The 20,966-nt window shown below is 42.7% G+C and overlaps 1 protein-coding gene across 1 annotated transcript in view; it reads left to right on the top strand.

The window, feature by feature from the left end:
* The window catches only part of LOC146715018 (phospholipid-transporting ATPase ABCA1), a 189,536-nt gene that overhangs the window by 161,329 nt on the left and 7,241 nt on the right, over positions 1-20,966 (top strand). The window contains exons 43-48 of the mRNA XM_085451370.1: positions 1,405-1,467; positions 2,833-2,939; positions 6,506-6,647; positions 7,601-7,735; positions 9,294-9,397; positions 11,160-11,252. Of these exons, the coding sequence (XP_085307496.1) occupies positions 1,405-1,467; positions 2,833-2,939; positions 6,506-6,647; positions 7,601-7,735; positions 9,294-9,397; positions 11,160-11,252 (644 nt within the window). The remainder of the gene's footprint in view (positions 1-1,404; positions 1,468-2,832; positions 2,940-6,505; positions 6,648-7,600; positions 7,736-9,293; positions 9,398-11,159; positions 11,253-20,966) is intronic.

Here is a 20,966-nt window from a genome sequence, read left to right as displayed (position 1 = left end):
CTTTTAGGACAGCCAATAGCGATTTTCCTTAATCAGGAGTTGGCAATACTGATACTCACTTTAGAAACTGAACAACAGGTTCATTATTGTCTACAACCAGTGAACCTGAAAAAAAGGTCTCCGCCCGTAACTCTAACTGGTAACTCAGCTAACCACCCCCAAAGGAAAATATACTTTTAGGTCTTAATAATTAAACAGTAAAAATATATCAGTGTTCACTACTTATTCAGCGTTTCGCTATCTCTTCACACTCTTAATTATTCCTTACCTTTACTCATAGACCTCTGGTTATAATATAACCATGTGTTCTCAATTTGTTTGAAAAAAAAGAGAAAGAAACCAAATTAAGCAAAATTGTTTTTAGGTACAGAAAGCAACCAAAAAGGGTTTGCTGAAGGCTAATTTGCTGACTTTATCTAGCAAAAATTTAATTTGTATTATTTTTTTAATGTGAATTATTAGTTCAAATATATTTTGTGGTTTGGGAATTTTTTTCAGATTTTGAAAGTTTGAGAACAACTGCCTTACAGTTTTTACTAACCAGCAAATTATCTGTATTTCTTTTGTAAAGCTGCTGTAAATCTGTATCATTAGTTTGCTCTCAAGTTTTCATTTTTGGGGAATAAGCCTCAAGTGGCCATTTGAAGAACTGCAGATTTTTACACCTTGACATCAGTTTTGTTTTTCAATCGAGGATGTTGTTGTATGAGCTAAATGTAATTTCACAATTAAGATTCAACCCAAGAACTCCTTGATGCAAGCAGCCGTTCTCCAAAAATGATGAGGTCGTTTAATCTTCCATTTAATTGACAATTTGTGTTGAGCGGTCTTATTAAACTGGGTTTAAGACTTCTTTAACAGAAAAGATGGCGTGCTTTTTCACCAAGGTCGTCACACTGTATTTCGAGGCCAGTGAATGTGGCCGAATGCGCTGTCCGTGCATAAAATAAAATGCTGGTCATCTAGTGACAGTGTGTTGATGGTTATTGAGGTTGCTAAAGTGGTACTCAAAGTCAAGACAGATTTGCTCATGAATGCTGTCACTGCAGCCACAAATACTAATTTTTATGTCCTCTCCCTCTCTCCTCTGCGCAAGTGTCTAACTTTTTTTTTAATAGCTTTTCCCATCTGGCTCACTCTAAATGTTGCAAATTATCCCTTCTTGTTAAAATTTGTTTCCTTCGCGTTCTCTCACACTCTCTCTCTCTTTTTTCCACCTGCTTCTTCCATCTCACTTCCTCCCTGCTGCTCTGGCCTATCGCTCCATATTTTCTCATGCCATCCTCTTTGCTATCTTTCTCACTGTCTGCTTCCCACACTCCCATTGCCTCCCACCTTCTCGCCTTCTTTCTCTCCTTTCCTCTTGCTGGTTGGTTGATTCATTTTATTGTCTGCTCCCTGCAGGTATACCCTCGGAAGAGCACCCCCGCTGTGGACAGGCTATGTGTGGGCGTTCCTGCCGCAGAGGTGAGCCAGATGCTGCTGTATCACACAAGCACCTTCTCAAGTAGATTGTCTGTTTGCACTTCTCCGTGTTGTGGGGCTTTTTTTTAACAATCGTACTTTTGATTACTTCGCAAAAATCAGTTTCTGCAGAAAATAAAATATGAATGACATGAATTGTCCAACAGTACTGACTCACGAGAGAACGAGGGCATTGAGTTGGGCGATTGCACTGACAGTGCGAGTGTATTTCTTGACAGTTTGAGAGTGTTTGGCTCAGTGTTTTCTCAGAGTCAAATCAAAATATCTTCCACTCTTCTCAAAGAAGACATTAGTAGGAACAGTGATCTCCTTATCAGGCTTGTTTGTGTAGTCATACTACAGCTAAGCATGTCTCTACTAAAGATACAAGCAGGAAAGAAATGGGTGTTGTGTAGCAGCAGCATGTGGACTCAGTGATTGTTGAGTTCTGTGCACTTAGCAGGAGGAAACCAAACAGGCCAACGCCACGGAGGGAACTGGACAACTTATCTGTGTAAAACTCATTATATCATGTGGGATATCACACACACACACACTCACTGTCACACGCAGCGTAGCACTAGAAGCTTGATTTAAACATAATCTCAAATGCTGACAGGCTTTTGTGCTCGGCGGGCTTTCCGCTAGTATCCTATCCTCCCTTCCAATGTTGACTCAAAGCCCAATGTAAATGCCAGTGGAATATTGTGATTCACGGGGCTCTGCTGATCACACACTGCATTTCCATGCATTATTTACATCAAGCTTAGCTCTCTGTGCATTTGCAAGCACAGGTCACAAACAAGCAGGGATCAATGAATGACAGAAATCAAATATTTATGTCCGAGCCAGAGCGCCTAAGGCGGGTCACATGACCGCGGGGCTCTGCGGTGACAACTTCCTGCCACATGCCCTCTAGAGGGAAGTAAAATCAGCAGCATCAGGAAATAAAAAACAGAGAGAGAGAGGGTGGTGTTTGTTGTAGCAATTTACAGAGTGAGGAAGAAATGCTTTGGGAGTGTTTTTTTATTTAGTTTTTTTAGTATTTGTTCCTGTGCGCCTGCCGTGTTGATTTACAGTCTTGTTGTTTTGTTTGCACACAGAATATATCAATTTGTTATTTTGCTAAACATCGAAGCAGTCGAGCATGCAATATAAACTGCAGTCCCAGTTACACGCAGCAGACGAGTATTTGCACAGTCTATAGGTAAACTTCATTAAACGTGTTAATGAGTGGTATTTATTATAAAAACCTGCATGCTATAAACTGGAAATGTCATCCCAGGCCGGTTTCTCCTGCCTGTTTTTCAATGACAACGTAAAACACTGTTTTCCCTAACGGACGCCCCCGCTCATTGTCCCCGCCAGTGTTTCGGCTTGCTGGGAATCAACGGAGCTGGAAAAACCACCACGTTCAAGATGCTGACAGGAGACATCCCAGTCTCCAGTGGAGAGGCCTTCCTAAATGGATACAGGTGAGGCCCTAACTCCCACTAGTGCACCAAGTACCTCATCATAATTAGCCACCTAGGAAGGCTGCTCAGATGGGGATCGAGCTGTATTTTTTTTATAGCTCACATCCTGTTCCACAGCTACATTCATTCTCTGTAATACCGCTTTCTATTTTTCCATCTCCGGCACTCTCACTGTCTTTGTTTTTCCCAGCTATGCAGTTCCACTATCTGTTATACATTTGGCTGTCTCTGCCTCTCCTTCAGCTTTGGTTTTCTCTCCTTACTCTGAGATTCTCAGAAATGCTGAAGACTCGGCTCTCGCCTTTTCCCCCTCCTTACCTCTTGTACAGCTTACACATATTTCATTCCTTTTCATATCCTCACCCTGCTCTGTTTTTTTTTTGTCTCAGCCTTGCAATATCAGTGGTAAGAAATCTTTGTACATGCCAAAAACAAAAAAAATTAAAAATACCCTGACACTCGAGCACTTGAGAGAAAGAAAGTTTGCTCTTCCTTATTTTTAGGAACAAACAACCGTGTTCCGTTGCCTCGGCGCGCATCTCTTAAGGCGGCACGGCAGAGTGCGGTTGAGCCGCGGCTGTTCATTCGCACGTCTTGCAATTGACTTTGTGTTCAACGAAAAACAAGCGGCGAAGAGAGCAGTGCTTTGCTCAGCAGTGTTTATGTTGATTAATGTAGGTACAAAGGAGATCAGAGAAAAATCTAAAAAGAAAACTAAAAAGAAAAGGAAAAACAGATGTGATTACACCCACTCTGTTTTCAGCTCATTATGCTTTCTGTGCATTGGCAAGAACGATTAGTAGAAGAGAAAAGGCAGCTTCTCTTAAATGGAAGTTTATGCTCTCATGGCAGTCGTCTCTCTTGTCTGCGTCTGTGGGCTCACAGAAAATAGCAATGCCTGCATTTAGCATGCTTTTACTGTTCAGGAAAAGCTAGCATGCTAACCGCAGCAGGTGGCTCATTAGCTGCCATTATTTGATGAAGACCAAGAAGGAAGTGGATTACCTCAGTTAACACAGAGACGCTAATGCACATCATCACATTTATAAGTATGTATTTGGGCTAATTAACCCCTCTTGTTGGAATCCTCAGTCTTCAAAGATCATCCAGAGTTTAGAGGTTTTAGTCTCTATACTAAGCTAACAGCAGTGTAGTCTGTGCAAACCCAGTGCCAAAATTGTTGAGATGATGCGTAATATGTAAATAACAACAGAATACAATGATTTGGAAATCCCATAAGCCAAAATTCTATTCAAAATAGAAAACATATCAAATGTTTAAACTGAGAAAATAAAGTGAAAGCTCCTGACTGCAGGCCAGTTCTGCACTTGGACTCTTCTACTCCAAAGTCATGTTGTTGCAGTATGTGGTTTAAGGTTGTTCTGCTATAATATGCAAGGCCTTGAAAAAGATGCTGTCTGGAGGGGAGCATACGTTGCTCTAAGACCTGTTTATAAAACACAGCGCTGACTGTGTTTTTCCAGATGTGCAAGCCAGACTGGATGGGGCCTCTCCTCTTTAGTCTGGCAGACACAGCATCCATGTTTTCCAGAGAGAACAGTTTTCAACTTTGTCTCCAACCAATTCAGTGAGCTTTGGCTGTAATGTCATTATAGAGCCTTAACCTGCATTTGTGGATCGCACGGTGAACTGAGACAGCACACAGTGATTTCTGGAAGCGCTTTTGAGCACGTGCAGTGATTTCCGTAACAGAATCATACCTGTTTTTAATGCAGTGCCCGCAGGTCCAAAGATCATCTGCAGCCAGTGGAGATTTTTGACCCTGTCACTTACATACAGAGATTTCTCCAAATTCTTGGGATATTTAAAAACAATTCTGTACTGTACATGGTGATATAGTCAGTGTGTTACAATGTGTCTTACAGCCGCAACTGTTCTAGAAATGTGTTGGTGCCATTAACTTTAAAATAAGCAAATATCTTTCTTAAAATATAACATTTGACATGCTTTCTGCAGCACGTTCTCATGGCAACACGTAACATACAGACACGTGTGACAAATTGTCGGTATGTTATGTGAGCATGGCATGAGAGCCAGATGGAATGAATCTTTACGTCCTCATCATGAATCGCTTTAGATTACACTGTGATCGGGTTAAGGTTATGGTGAGGGCTGGAATGGAGGACTGGGGCCTCAGTTCAAAGCGTCGATTATCACCGCGAGTGCATTCTATTAATTTTAATTGAGAACCCGTAGCGCTTCATAACGACATGGAAAGGTACTTTTCCCGTTACTATGAGACGTGTCGGACAGTGGGAACGGGCATGCTCTGGTTCTATTGTAAACAAGATATGGATTAATGAGATTTGTAAACAATTGTTTTCAGTTTTCCATTTGACAGTTTTTCCAACTTTCTCAGGAATTGTATTTGTATTTCCAAAGCATTTTCTGGCTTATGGCACTTCCCCTCTTGTGGCCAGATGCTGCACATAAATTCCCAGCCTTATTTGTGATGGAAAATAATGTTCAAATTCAGTCCCAAATCCATGATAGATGAAACAGAAAAGCAAAAGTGAAATCATTAATTAGTTATGACTTTTGTGAATATGATTTTCTCTATTGAAAAAAAGAAATACAGTAGAAACCAGGGCATTAAGAGTCTTTAAACTTGGGGCCAAGAGATCCTTTTTACAAATGAAATACAGCCAGACGCTTTGGATAAATCTGACACCGACAGAGCCTAACAGCGGTTAGCTCGGAGCAGCTGTTTAGCTCATAGCGAGTCAGTCACTCTTGAAAATGTTATTGCAAAAAGAAGAAACTTGAACTCATGCGGTGTGATGGTACGTTTTAAGCCTGTTTCATGGATGCTTCTGATTGGAGGTCTGCAAGCTTTAATGTTCATGACATGAAAGAACACTGAAGCATTAACAGACTTAAATAGTAGCACTGTAGTGGTGCTTTAATTATCAAAGGCCTATTGCTCACTGTTATTGTGAACTTTTACTCAGAGCTAGAACTCAACATATAATTCGATTAATGGAGTTTTCGGTTCACAACACGACCTTGTTGAGCTCTAGCGGACTCCAAGCAGCAGGTGAAAGAGATTTCAAGTGAACATTTGTTGAATGTTACTAAGAAAATAAGAGAAAAAAATGCTGCGAAAAACATTTGTTGCTGCTGCTGAAGGTGAAAGTATTAATATAAGAAAATGTTTTCTGTGTATTTGTGTTTGTATTTGATAAAACAGAGAATGTGTGTTGGGGACATTTACTTAAGACTGCAAATACAGGATGTGAAATGAACCCGTCTGCTGCTTTATGATAGTCTGGAGGAATTTCACTGAGGGTTGACTGGCTCACCTCTGCTCCTCTAATTCTTTTAAGTTATTGTGAATATCTGACAACTTTACTTTCTACGCCAGTTTGAATCTTCTCCTCTAAAACCCAGCTTGACGTCTACTTCAGTTATGTTGCTGTTTGCTGTACAGCTTTCGTCTCTTTGTGTTTCATGTCTTTGTGCTGCATGAAGACTGCATGTAATACAGTCTTCAGATATTTTATTAGAAACACGAAGGTCACCCAGCGTTTGTGTTTCTTCCGCAGCATCCGAACTGAGATGAGGTCCGTGCACCAGAACATGGGCTATTGCCCCCAGTTTGATGCTCTCGATGAGCTGCTGACTGGACGAGAGCATGTGGAATTTTACGCCCGGCTACGAGGGGTACCGGCAAGAGAGGTCGCCATGGTAATCTTCTTAATTGAAGCCTTTGTTTCACTCCTGGCTAATGGTGTGCATCACCACATCTGCACCTTGGCTGGTACCAAGTATAGACTAGATAGAAAGCTATTGAAACAGCATCACTATATTTCTTTAGTTTTAGATTATTTTGTTTGTTTGTTTGTTTGTTTGTTTGCTGCACCGAACAGAGTGCATCTAAAATGCATGTAGGGCAAAGTGAAGTACATGTCAAAGTGATAGATAACCTCTATGAGAGAAGCCATACATAATGAAAAATGGCCAGTAGAAGAAAAGGAGCAGCTTGTGGGTTATGGCTCTGCATTATTCACAATGCCCAGTGGTGTGGCCCGCCCTAGGCAGCCTCCCCGCACTCCTCATACTGCCCGCTTCTCCAGCACTCAGATCAAAAGAGGAAAAGGCTGCCGGTGACCACAGGCCTCAGACCTGGTGCCAGGGCTTTGATGCCTTAGCTTCAGTGCAAAGGGACAGTTCTGTGCGGCTAACAAAGCTCTTAACTTCGCTGCAAAAATTTCCTCACTGCAAATTCTTATTTTTTTATTTTTTTTTATTTTTTTTTTGCAATGGCAAATCTCCATCCAAACAAAGTCCCTGTGCCTTATTTGCATAATCAATAAACAAATGCATCCACGTGCATGAAAGGAATTCATTGGTGGTCCTGCAGCCTTCATTTAGTGCAGCATGCACATCCACAGCTCTGGCCACGCTCCTGCTTTCTTGTGTTTGATGAGATGTTGTTGAAAACAGTAAAGTACCTCCACAGACCTGCCATTAAAGTCTCACGGTGACACCAGCTGTCACGCCCTGTCCTTGAAAAACCACACAGCTCACATATAATAGTCAAAATATCATCCATCACGCTATCATGAGTCCAGTGATGGGGCTCAGGTGAACACTCCTCTCAACACCACAATGGATGCTCTGTTTTCTCTCCTCCATAGGTGGCTGAGTGGGGGGTCCAGAAGTTGGGGCTAGCCAAATATTCCAACAAATCAGCAGGAACCTACAGCGGCGGGAACAAGCGCAAACTTTCTACAGCGATAGCCCTGATCGGCTGTCCTCCAGTGATTTTTCTGGTGAGATTCAGCTTTATTGATATTGTGTATGTGGTGTACAGCATAAGCTGTTTTCTCTTTAAATACACACATGCAGCAGCGTGAATACGACAGGTTAGAACGTCTAGTAAAAGAAGAAAGAATAAGATACTGATCAGACTTGCAAACCCTTACTGAAGGATTTTTTAAGTAGATTAATTGCGGATGAGCAGGCTGTGCATCTCAGAGGTCACTCAGTGGTCGTGTTTTAATTCAATTTCATTTTCCGGGAAAAAGCACCGGTCCTTTTGGAAAAATGTGGAGCAGACAGAATTGTGTTTGCACATATTAAGTCCTTCTTCATCAGATCTTAAAACCGAGAGCCAACACACCCGTGGAAGAATAATGGAGGAGTGACCCAGAATGTGCCGTGCCGCCTGTTTTCAATTTATGTGTATTAGGAAGTCGTGCCGTGGCATTATGAGGGACAAACGTCAGCGGCCTTAAGCACTTGGAGCTTCACACGGGCTTGCTTAATTAAAAACCTTTCATTATGATTTTTGCAAAGCTTCCGCAAATCCAGTCAGCGTATCACATGGTCTGATGTGATTTCCTGAGCTTTGCTGGCAAAATAAGATGTAAAAATCTACACTTTAATGCCTGTTTTCGCCCTCCTTCCCCCCCAAAAATGTCTCCAACTATTCAACATTATTCCTGTTTCATTTGCTGCCCGTCAGCTGTAATTAACACATTACTTTGTTTCATTTGCAGCAGTTCATTGGATTACGGTGCTAATAATAATTTTATTTAAGTAATGACTCCATCCATGTTAAATTAAAGATGTAAAGGAGTAATCTTTCCAGACGTTTCTGCCTCAATTTGTAAGCTATCAAGCTGCACTGTGCTAAACCTTGAGCCAGGCTAGCCTTCGTTCCAAGTCAGCGGGGGACCCTGTGTTGTCAGCTCCCCGTGTCAATTTCGCCACTGCGCGCGAGCCCAATGAGCCCAGGCGGCCTTGAGGCAGCGCCACATAGAGTTTGCACGGGGGCACATTGGGCACGGCGATGGAAATGTCCGTGGGATTTGTGGGATTCTGCTAGCGAGGATAGAACCAGGCGCGGAACGAAGCCAGCCTGTGGACCGAGTACTGTCGATGTCTAATCAGGCATGGACAGACAAGCCCCGAGGAAAAAGAAGCAGCGAGTGACTGAGATGTGTGAGCGTGCGCCGTGCTGCGCTGGTGTGTGCTTCATGTTTATGTTCCCATCATGTGAACATGGGTCTGGTCAGAATTCGCCTTTGTAGTGCAGAGCTTATATAGCTCTCGGCTGCGCTGAGCAGATTCAGCGGCCTTCGGCACAGATTGGACCACAGCTCCAAAAATATTCCCTCTCGTGATGTTTTGATGATGACGATCGGAAAGAGCTTTGTGATACTAGAGCCTAAAAATCCATGTGTTTTTTTTCCCCCCCTTTTCATTTCATCACTTCTCTGAAATCACACCGATCCACAGCTTACCTGCTTGCGTGCACTGCCTGACAGCTCATTCCTAAAAGAAGCGCCTGGGTGGAACTGACTGAAAGCTTTTTGTTCATTGCAGGATGAGCCGACCACCGGGATGGACCCCAAAGCCCGACGCTTCCTGTGGGACTGCATCCTGAGCGTCATCAGAGAGGGACGCTCAGTCGTTCTCACGTCACACAGGTGCAACATCGCATTTATTTGATGCATTCACACCAAGATGGAGTCAAAATATTTTGACTCTTCACCAGGGAAAGCACAGCACCCAAACAGTCCACCAATGAAAGCGAGCTATAAATATTGTAATTATAATTGATTGGAGCCACACTTTAGTTGAAAGGTATTGTTTCCTGTGTGGCAGTTAATATTGGCTGCCAGAAACACACTGGCTGCTATAAAGCAGTCATGAAGCGTGAGGGCATATTGACTGACTGCCGCTTTTTTTTTTTTTCTTCTTTTTTCGCCTCTGTGAAAAGAGAAACTGTCAATATCAGTGCTGGAGTCTTTTCATTATCCAAGGCTTCCCGGAGCAAAGTTAAGTTTACTATTTCTTCTGTAGCGCTGGCCACCAATTTAAGATATGGCGGGTTTTTTCTGTCTTTTCTTTTAGCAAAGTTGAAAAATTAAAAGCCACATTTCTCCGGGAAACCCACGACGTTGACGGCCCGAGTCGATATGGAACATTTAACAATTTGCTGCCTGTTTGTTTGACCGTTTACCAAACCCGAGTCGTATGTGAGGCTGGCAGGCAGCGCCTATGGAATGAATGATTCTTATTACACGTGCTGCTTTCGTGGAGCGTTTGGCGTTTGTCGTCCCGGGCACGCCGGCTGAGCTGCATCCAATCGTCCATGTCATGACCAGGTGGTTTTGTTTTGTTAAGTGGCGCGCTCGCCAGGTTTTTACAAAGTCATAATCCTAATTGCGTCATTCCTCAGAAAGGCATTGCAGGTTCTGCCCCGGATACAAATGACTCGTGCTCACTCGCGACGCCGAGCGAGATAAAAAATTAGAGGGTGAGAACTACAGATGGGCCCTTCGTCTCCCTCTGATTACTGAATTTGCTGTACGCTTTAGATGCTCAAATTTGAACTGGGAGTCAACATGAGTGGGTGAGTGAAGGTGTGAGTCCACGTGGTCCAAAACAAGAGCACTCAGAGAGCGCCGCCCCTCTGAAAGGAAGGGGCTGTACTTAAACTTTGATGTTTTAAGCTGATGTCAGCATAAGTTATATGGAGATCCCCAATAATGACAACTGCATCGTTTTCATGAATCATTTGTGCTGATGTCAGGAGTGTTAATGGAAACCTAGTGTAGTATATTAAACTTTTTGTGAAGTCGTATAATGTTGCATTAAAAAATAGCATTTTAAAGAGTTCAAACAAAGAAAGTGCTCATGTCCTCCAATCACTATTATATTGCTTTAAAGTTTAGAGATGATCAAATAGAAACTAAAGCTTTTAATCAATTTGTGTGACCCTGACCTTTGACCTGTGCCCTTGAATCATTATTTTCTCATCTTCACCCATATGGTTGGAGCAGAGTTGGCTAAAAACCTGAGATTTTAAGACTGATTCATGAAGTGAGTAATTTTTAAAAAATCTCTGTCATCACTGTGATGTTGTACAGCTCTCTCCATGCCCTTTCATATGAGATATTACTCAATATGGTTTCTCAATTTTTTTTTTTAAACTTGGGTGCTAACAATGATGGTCATGATCAAATGTTTAGCCAAACTTGGTGCTCGTTACCCTGAATGCCTCGTATATTGTTGTGTAATTTCAAGATGATCCTTAAAAAATCGTGGCTAATCTAAAGTTTTCATCGATTTTCACATTTGATGTGATCTTGACCTGAGTTTCAGAAGTTAAAGACATAGACAAAGGCATTTTTTACAATTATTTGTTTTTGCTACTTCACGAGTCTCCTCTCTTTCTTTCAATAGCATGGAGGAGTGTGAAGCGTTGTGCACACGCATGGCCATCATGGTAAATGGTCGCTTCAAGTGCCTCGGGAGCATCCAGCATCTGAAGAGCAGGTAAGGGATGTTTTGGGGTTTTTTGCCACTAAAACAAAGACGGAGAAGAGGAGAAAGAATTAAACCGCAGAAATCTTTGAAGTAACTTGAGTTGAGATGAAAGAAATCGCTGTCTCCCACTGAGGAGCTCTGTTATTTATACTGTGTATATAAATAACACAAAACGGTGTGTATTGATAATAAAAAGAATATAGGAGTAGATTTACGTTTTTAAGGAAGAATGAGAAACCTTGCTTATACTACCTGGATTGTTTCATTAAGAAGGAGCTCAAGAGGAGAGACACAAAAATGAACATTCGCTCTCGTGCTGCGATGCTACAAATGTTAGGCAGCATGTTCGTCAGGGTGCTGCTAGTCGACAGGGCTGACCGTACTGATGATACTAAAACTTCAGTGTTGATAGCAGTAATGCATATAATGTATGATAATCTGAAAAATTAGTGTGTGATTGCAGTTTGTATAGTTAAGGCTACAAACTCTGTCACTGTCTTCATGCATCTTAATTTTGCCAAAAAAGACGAAACACAAAACACCAAGTCATGGATGATTTGACTGACAGATTATAGATATGACAGAAATACTGTTACTGTGATTGTTTTTCATTCCATCATAAATGTGAAATGACTCATTTGTAATATGTTTGCTTAGTTAATCATGTTTTATTTAGCAGGTAAAAATAAACACATGTTAATGCTGTAAACGACCCATAGCCGTAGAGTTCCGGTATGTGGTGACGTCCTTCTCTTCTCATCGCCTTCATTTCATACCTTGATGTGGTCTTTCTCTTTTAAATTTTCTCCATATACGCACTCATCAGCCACTTCTTTAGGTATACCCTTTCATTTGCACGTACAAATATCCAATTAGCCAACCACATGCTCGCAACTTAATGCATTTAGGCATGCAGCCATGGTTAAGACGGGATGCTGAAGTTTATCCTGAGCGTGAGAATGGAGGAGAATGGTGATTGAAGAGAGTTGTTGGTCCTGAGTGTTTCATAAACTGCTGATCTCGTGGGATATTTCCACACAGCCATCTCTAGGGTTTACAGAGTCTGAAAATGAGAACATATTCACTGAGCAGCAGTTCTACACTTTTTTTAACCTCTCCAAATGTCACCAAAATTGGACAACAGAAGGTTACAGAAATGTTTCCTGATCTGATGATTCTCAATTTCTGCTGCCGTGATTTTGGCATAAAAAACATGAAAGCATCATGTTATTGGCGGTGTAATGGTATGTTGTACCATCTTCTGATGGCTGCTTCCAGCATGATAACTGTGCACCGTGTTACAAAGCTTAGATCATCTCAAAATGGTTCACTGTACTCACAGTCATCCAATAGCGCACCTTTGGCATGTAGTGGAAGAGGAGATTCACATCGTGGATGTGCAGCACCTGTGTGATGCTGTCATGTCAGTATGGACCAAAATCATGCTGTGAAGAATTGAGGCTAATATGAAGGCAAAGGGGGTCCAAAGTGGTACTGACAAGGTATAGGTGTAGAAAACGTGGCTGCTGAGTATATACACATCTGCGATCATGATTATGATGATATTTACCCATAGTAACCGTGAAAGCTCTAACCTCATATATTCAGACAGAAGACTAAGTAGTCGTTTATTTTCCATATTGGCTGCACTGTATTGATTTTACCTGAAAAGACGCAGTCACGTATGCTGGGCTGGCGTTTCCGTTCCAGATCTTTCGCCATTACCTCAAATTCACGTTTGTTTCTCTTCTCGCACATTCTGTTTCCGTCGTCTCTGTCCTTATTCACAGCGTGAGCGGCCATTGATATTCGTCAGGGCTTTTAATGGGTTTCTTACATCTCTTAACTCTTAGCGCTCAGGTCTGCTCTCTGATATTCATCTGACATTTTCCAAGTCCAGCACGTACGCCCCGAGCCCTGCATGTAACAGTGAGGCCAATCCATTACCTTAGCTACAGTGTTGTGACATTATTATTACCACTCCTTTGTGCAAGCTGGTAACTGGAAGAACATTACACACACACACACACACACACAAGCACTGCATTCATGACAGGAATATGTCGTGGCAATCTCTGGGTGCAGGGAAAGATCAATACACCTGGGATGAGGGGTGGAGCAGACCATTTTTCAAGTTGTGCGGGGGATTAGCAGAAACGCCTGCAGGAGCAAGGAGGGGTCACCGGTGTCAAGGGTATTTCCCATCAAGTATGTTAATGTCATACAAAACATCTGGGCTTTTAGATCACTACGGGGAGGGAATAGGTAGATTATAGATGGTGATTAAAAAAAAGAGTGAGAATTGGGGGTGATAGGAGCTAAGAGGCAGAGGACCGGAGAGGGAGAGCAATCAGGCCCGCCCAGATGTTCGTTGATCCTGCGTGTCAATTGCATCCTGTCGGTAGGGGCACGGGCAGGGTGGGGTAAATAATGCATGAACTGCACAGGAAGTATAGGACGGGTAAGAGCCTCCAGAGCATGGGTGGAGTCTGGAGAGGGGATGGACGAGGGATGAGGACAGAGGATTAACACGTGTCCTACTTAACTCCACGTGATATCAGGTAAAAGGGACTCACTTCACAAGACAAGCGAACGAGAGGAAAGTCAGATAAGCGTGACGTCTGCCTTTTTTTATTGGGTGGGGGGGGCACTTTTATTTTAGATCTCACATGGACAATTTACATGCCGCTGAAATGCTATCGCTCAGTTCTCGCCACGCAGTGAATAATTTCTAATTAAGCATGCCTATCTCCGCTGCGCTTGCTGTAATTAATGTTTCATGAGGTGTGGGACCCCGTTAATGACTGAAAAGGCAATTAAGGAATGTCTTCTCTGTTTTCTTTTCTCGTCACTATCCTGCCACATGTTTGTGCTGTCATGTTGTGAGACACACACACACACACACACACACACAACTCACCCTTGAATAGCCATCATTTTGTATATGCCTCCACATTCTGGCTCTAATGGGGAAATGAAGGGGCTGTTTTTCACAAGTGCACAAGCAGCTGCCAGTCAGACCAGCGGGGGTTGAAGTACGGGGTGGGGTGGGGACATTGTAATGGTGGTGCACGCAGTTGTCACACGGCGCGAGCGGATGACCTGCAAATCTGGGGGGGTGGAGGGAGCTCCTTCCCTGTCCCATTGTCCCATCTCTTTTTCATCACAAACCCTCGAGAGGAGTGCAGATCTCTCTCCACGGGGGCAGCACTCACATTTTGACCCCCTGTTGCTCGCATGTAATACATGCTCACCCCTACCACATTCTCAACTCTTGCTCCCACCCGTCACCTCCCCCGACTGACTCTTCTCCTTCAGAAGCCTCTCACCCTATTACTCTTATTTATTCCCGACTCTCTACGAAGGTGGCGAGGCTTTCAGCCCAGTCATCCAAGTCCTTGTTAGCACTGCCCCCTTTAGTTCGACAGCACGCGTGTACTTATCACACAGATGCCCTTCTGCTGCCGCACCCACCCCTGCCTTTGGCGTATTAGTCAACCCTCAAATGAGCCAAAATGGCCCATTTTAGACCACTAGAGACGTAGTCAGTGTGCGAGAGGAGCTGAAGATTCGGTAGGGTGGTGCGTTTCAGAGAAATAGGGCAGCCATCTCGAGTAGCCTCTCCATTATCTTCCACCATGGGTGTTAAAAACACCCTGTCTTTTTTTTTTTTTTAAACCTGCCCTGGCATTGAGCCGCTCAAATCAATCACACTTCTAGAAATTTATGAAAGGCTGATGGGCATGGGGAGAAATAAATAAGTATAAAATGCACAAGGGGCTGTAAATAGGGCTTCAGTCTAGCAGCATGCTAGTCTGAAGGTTCCCAGGTGTTAAGTAAACCCAAATGAAGTGGAGGAACCAATAAAAGCAGCTTCAAAGCTCCCCTATAATCTTGTCAGTTTGGAAGGACACCCACTAGCCTTTGCAGGATTTTTCACTGATTGATATCATTCATATCCCCACTTCACCGAGTAGCTGCGGTAAGCACACCCCACAGCCTCCACTCAGATTTTCTCCTTGCTTAAAGCACATCATGAAATAAAACTAGGATGCAAAGTGCCTTAAATGCATTAAGGTAATGTGCTTCGAGCGCTGAGGAGTTTTTTACAAGAGCCGTGTAGAAAAGTTTGGATCCATCCCCCCACCCGAAGTTGACGTTAAGAGAAGTCCAATAAACTCGCCTCCCACTCACTCTGCGTCAGCTCTGCAGGTGCGCCATTAACTAAATAGTTTACGGTTTTTAAGTGCATGTCACCCGCGGAGATGAATGACAAAATAATTCTCTTTACAGTGTACAGTGCGTCGCCAGTGCAGGTGTCATTTAGCCTGCCAGAACATTGGCGGTCACAGATGAGGTGCAGTATACGTCCCATCCATATGTATTTGTTCAAGATGAGCAACATTTGATTGTGGATTGATAGCAAATAACCAAAAGTGATGAATTGCACAGGTGACGCTTTTATCAATATTATTAATTTCGGTTTATGAAGCTCATGCTTATTGAAAATGCAGTAGTCATAACTTTTACAAGCCACAGGATGGCCTTCATATGAGCCCATGCCAGTGCCTTGTAAATACATCTTAGATATTTCTTGCCATGCAATCACACAGGTAAATTAAAGTAACACCAAAGGTGACCTTGTGTGTTCATTTACAGTTCCATAATTTACTCTAAGACTCTGCTACAGTAACTTTAAGTGATTCACAGCTCAATAGTTATCTCATCTCGGGCCTTCGTTTTGAGGCAACTTTCCTCCGATTGGCTGCCCCTCACAAACTGCTTTAAGCTGCAGTTTTGCTGTCGAGGAGTGTTCCCTGTGACGTCACAAAAATGTATCTTTTTTTTTTTCTTGGTAGCCTGAAGCCAGCTCTTTTAGGTCATAGAGAACATTTGGACACACGTGACATCATTAATTGAAACTTTGTAACAGTTTCATATGAGCGCACGCCTAACAGTAACATAGTCTCTCTTTAAATTCTAAGGTTTTACATATAATCTGGTGCTCAGCAGGTCAATGCAATCTCAGATAAACAACAACACGGGGCAATTACGTCATGTCATTATTTATTTAACCAAACAAAGCCAAAATGCAGAAGTAGAGTGAAACGCTGAGCGCAGCCTTACTTAATTTTAAGATCAGTTTTTTATTATATACCTATGCATAACACCTTAGCACTGATAAAGGATGTTTTTAATAAGACACTATGTGATAGTTTGAACTCATTCATACTTTGAGTTTTATTTAAAGCTGATTTAAGTCAATATACACTGATGAGGCATAACATTATGACCATCTGTCATGAGATGATCTGTCATTTGGCTGCCAAAACAGCCGTGACCCACTGAGGCATGGACTCCACTAGTCCCCTGAAGGTGTGCTGTGGTATCTGCACTAAGTGTTAGCAACAGGTCCTTTAAGTCAGGCTTGGTCAACTCCAGGCCTCGAGGGCCGGTGTCCTGCAGGTTTTAGATCTCGCCCTGGGTCTACACACCTGAATCAAAGGATTAGTTCATTACCAGCCTATGGAGAACTTCAAGACATGTTGAGGAGGTAATTTAGCCATGTTAATCAGCTGTGTTGGATCAAGGACACATCTAAAACGTGCAGGACACCGGCCCTCGAGGCCTGGACACCACTGCTTTAAGTCCTGTAAGTTGTGAGGTGGAGCCTCCATAGACCTAGACTTGTTTGTCTAGTACATCACACAGGTGCTCGATTAGGGTCTGGGGAATTTGGAGGCCAAGTCAACACCTCAAAGCCGCCGTAGTCTCCTCAAACCATTCCTGAACAAGTGGGCTCTTCAGGTGTGTGCAGCTGAGCACTCTGCATACCATGTTGTTATGCCGTACGTTAGGATGCTCTCTATGGTGGCTCTGTAAAATGTCACCAGCAGCCTCTCCTCCAGGTTGTTCCTGTAAAATGATTCATCAGAGCAGATGAAGAAAATCTCACAAGAGCTTCAGTTTGGAGATACTCTGACTCAGTCGTTAGGCCATCACAGTTTCCCCTCAAACTCGCCTAAATCCTCATGATTGCCCATTTTCCCTGCTTCTACCAGCAACTTTCAGGACAAAATATTCTAATATATCCAGGTGCCACAATGGAGACATAACCAGTGTTATTAACGTCACTAAAAAAGTCCATAATGTTAAAGCCTGATCGGTGTATATGCTCTTAAGTATCGTACGAGAGATCCACAGCGCACTATTCCATCTACAACAGTAACTTAAAAATCCCAGTTTCCTTGTCTGCATGCATGCACACAGCCAACAGAAGCTCCCGTTCAGGTCTTAATTTTAAACATGAGGATACTGCAGTGTCATCATGTGCTCTGTTAGCACACAAGCAAGGATACACATCTACAGACAGGAAAATACACTTTGCAAATTGAAAAAGAATATTAGCAAGCAAACACGGATATAAACAATGCATGTTTGATACAGGCTTTGAAATGTATTTTATGAGAAAGGTAATATATTCACATTATGCTGATTTATTCTTTTGCCTTTTGTTTGTTTTGTTTTCGGCAAAGAAAATTGCTAAGGGGGACTCAAATTTACAGTAGGTTTCGATATTTTTTGTCACTTCTATTTTTTTATGGCTCCCTAAATTGCAGTTTAACTGGACAGAGATTGCCCATGCATCCCTCTGTCCTTACACTGTTAATGGAGCCTCTGCCTCGAGCTCTTTTAGCTTCTCCTCCAGGAGCTAAGAAACTTTTTTGGATGACTTCCTGCCTGATCAAAGCATCAGACCACCCAAGCCATAACGTGACCTCATGCCCTCCGTTCCCCCCACCCCGCGGACACAAATACAAGGTTTGGCAGTGGTGAGGGTGACCTTTCCAGACTCCCTCAGATGAAGTAAGGCAGCCGAATTATTTCCTGCCTGTCATGCCCTTATCTGTGTCTGGCTGTTGTTTGTTTTAAATTACACGGAAGAACGACTTTCCAGCGGACCAGGGCGAAGGAGAGGATCGAGGCAGAATAATGAAAATGAAGAAGCGAGAACTGCGCCGCAGACATTACAGCGGCTCTGCCATGCTGTGTTGCGCCGCTGTATCGTATCTCTAATGTAAAATATTATGAAAGGATTAGCTGTGACAAAGTGGTGCAGTCATGACTGTAAATATAATCCCTTCATTATTTTCTCGCGAGCTATATTCAACCCCAAGTAGCACAGCTCTCGCTTTTAGTTTCTATGTCGCCAGTTTAAAGTTAATTATTGTTTCACACATGCAGCGCCATTGTTATGACCACGCCAAGCAGTGCAAGCTCTGTTTGTTGATAGCTGAGCTTACCTTTCCCCCAACGCAGCCAGAGTTTAATTGAGGAGAGCCAAGACAGACAGTGTATCAGAGATTAAATAGCGTGTTTTGATGTGAATACAGAAACAGAGAAATGCTGGTTTGGTTTTTGTGGGTTTTTTACACAAAGTACTGCCCGTAGCTTCTGTGTTGCTCCTGCAATGAAGGAAAGACAAAGAGAGACAGAATGGGGGGGAAGATAATTCATAAGGCATTTTATCTCCGTCATTACTGTAAACTGTTCAACTAAATGCTTTCTTGGCCTGTTGGATCTTTGCAAAAAAATGTTTTTGCACCTAGCTGATCATGAGAGCTGCTAGATACAATAAACACGCAGAGATTGTGGTCACAGACTTGACAATATGAGCTGAGCCTGAAAGCCTGGTCAAACGTTATAGGCTCGTGATACTTGGACTACAAATGGACACCAAAGCAACTTCAGTTACCAAGAATCCTTGGAAATACTATATATGCATGTGCAGACTGTTGTTTATAAAAATGAGCCAAGTTGTGATATACTAGTTTCTCTCTTGGGGACACCAGTAACCATGCTGAAGAACAGTTCAATTCAAGGTGCTTTATGTTGTAAGGTAAAGACGCTACAATAATACAGAGAAACCCCCCAAAAAGTGCTTGGTGACAGTGGGAAGGAAAAACTCCCTTTTAACAGGAAGCAACCTCTGGCAGAACCAGGCTCAGGGAGGGGCGGGGCCATCTATCCCGACTGTTTGAGGGTGAGGGGAGGGAGACAGGACAGACAGTTATATGCATGGATATATATTGTATTTACATAATAACATAGCCCATAATTAAATTTAACTGTAAATTCTAGTCTTTACAATCTTCAACAGCACTGAGGTTTTTAGAGGGAGGAGTGGGGTGGTGGGGTTATTATTAAACTAATCCCATAATAACAGGATTGTAATGCTGTCCAGCTTGATCGTGCACACTCTAGAGGAGCAGAGCGTGGTGACATTATGTTATTCTTACGCAGGGATTGTGAGGAAAACATTTGTTTCACATTATAAGCTGCAAATAATTTAAGCACCCAGAGGACTCGCAACACAGCGCGCGAGTCCTCTGTAGCTTACAGAAAGCCAATGTGGGATGAAAACATACACATTTCTAACCGGATCTCTTGGCGAGCAGATTCACAGTTAGTCTTTGGGCTCAGCACTTGGCCAAGATAAGTACACTTGGGTTTTCACGCGACTGACTATTAAAAACTATTAATCTGTGAAACAGCCAGTTTTGTATGAACCTTTCATGGTGGAAAGAACCAAATAGATGCGTAGCAAAAGCAAAGTATTTCATAGCAGAGCTGAGAGCAGGGATTAATCCAGTGTGGAGTAACATCTTGAATGGTCAAAGGGTTGCCCAAGCAGTAACACGCTGATACTTGTAAGCCACCCACTGTACTATCCACATGCAGTGCACTACATAATATGTTTTAGAGATACATGGGGATGCTTTTGATCACCCGTGGTGTGCAGCCCCTGAGGAGATCACAGCACAGGCACAGTTCTCAGATCCTCCCTGTTGGTCGGCCGGTTGGATGGAGGCTGTTGTTGTTGTTATTGTGGACGGACAACATGCTAGCATGCGCCATAGCATTGCAGTATGTGGCTTAACTGAGTCCTTGCTGTGATAAGACCCACTTTTGAAAGGAGCATTAGAAACTCTTATGCATTCTTAATGAAAATGAGTATTAAATAAGAGTTGCCATCAATAATTTATACAAAGTTGCATCAGGCCTGGACTGTGGCTCCTCAACTGAGAATGATTTAACTGAAGGTGTGCTGCAACCCATCCTGGGTGTGCAATGCATTTCTCAGAACTAGCACAGAACTTTGCTTCCTGTCTCTCTGGGAGCATGTAGGCCTGTAGTTTATTCACCATATCTCTAATTGTCACTAAGGGAGCCCCTGACTTTAATTGCATGTAGCTTCACACTAGCCGCAATGGACGTTTCCATGAGTAAATCCAACATTAGGGAATTAATTAGGCAGAAAACAATGGGTCATCAGAGTGCTAACGACAGAATAACAAGGCACAGAGTTTTATTTGGTGCTCACCAGACACAGCACACATTCGGAAAGATGTAGAATGCTAATTAACTTTAGAGCTTAGCTATGACCCATTTTCATTTGTGCCAACACTTTATGTCCAGGATATTGTTCGTAGCGGTGTTGCATTCTGACACATTTTCAAAAATGGCATGCTGACTGTTCAGTGGAGCATACTTTTGTTAATGTACCCTCTCATGTATGATGACTTATTTTGCTGTTTTTCTCAGCATGCTTTAGACAAAGTTTGTATGTTCAGATTATTAGAGAAGCATTTAATTATTTATTTTCACGCACTGCTATTTTACGGTTAGCGAAACAAACAAGCTCATTAAGACCATATCCAG

Source organism: Copadichromis virginalis, linkage group LG3 (genome assembly GCF_057382275.1).
Source record: "Copadichromis virginalis isolate Kocher_CV1m ecotype Utaka linkage group LG3, C_Virginalis_male_GT1.1, whole genome shotgun sequence".
NCBI lineage: Eukaryota > Metazoa > Chordata > Actinopteri > Cichliformes > Cichlidae > Copadichromis > Copadichromis virginalis.
This window is presented reverse-complemented; position numbering and strand designations above follow the sequence as displayed.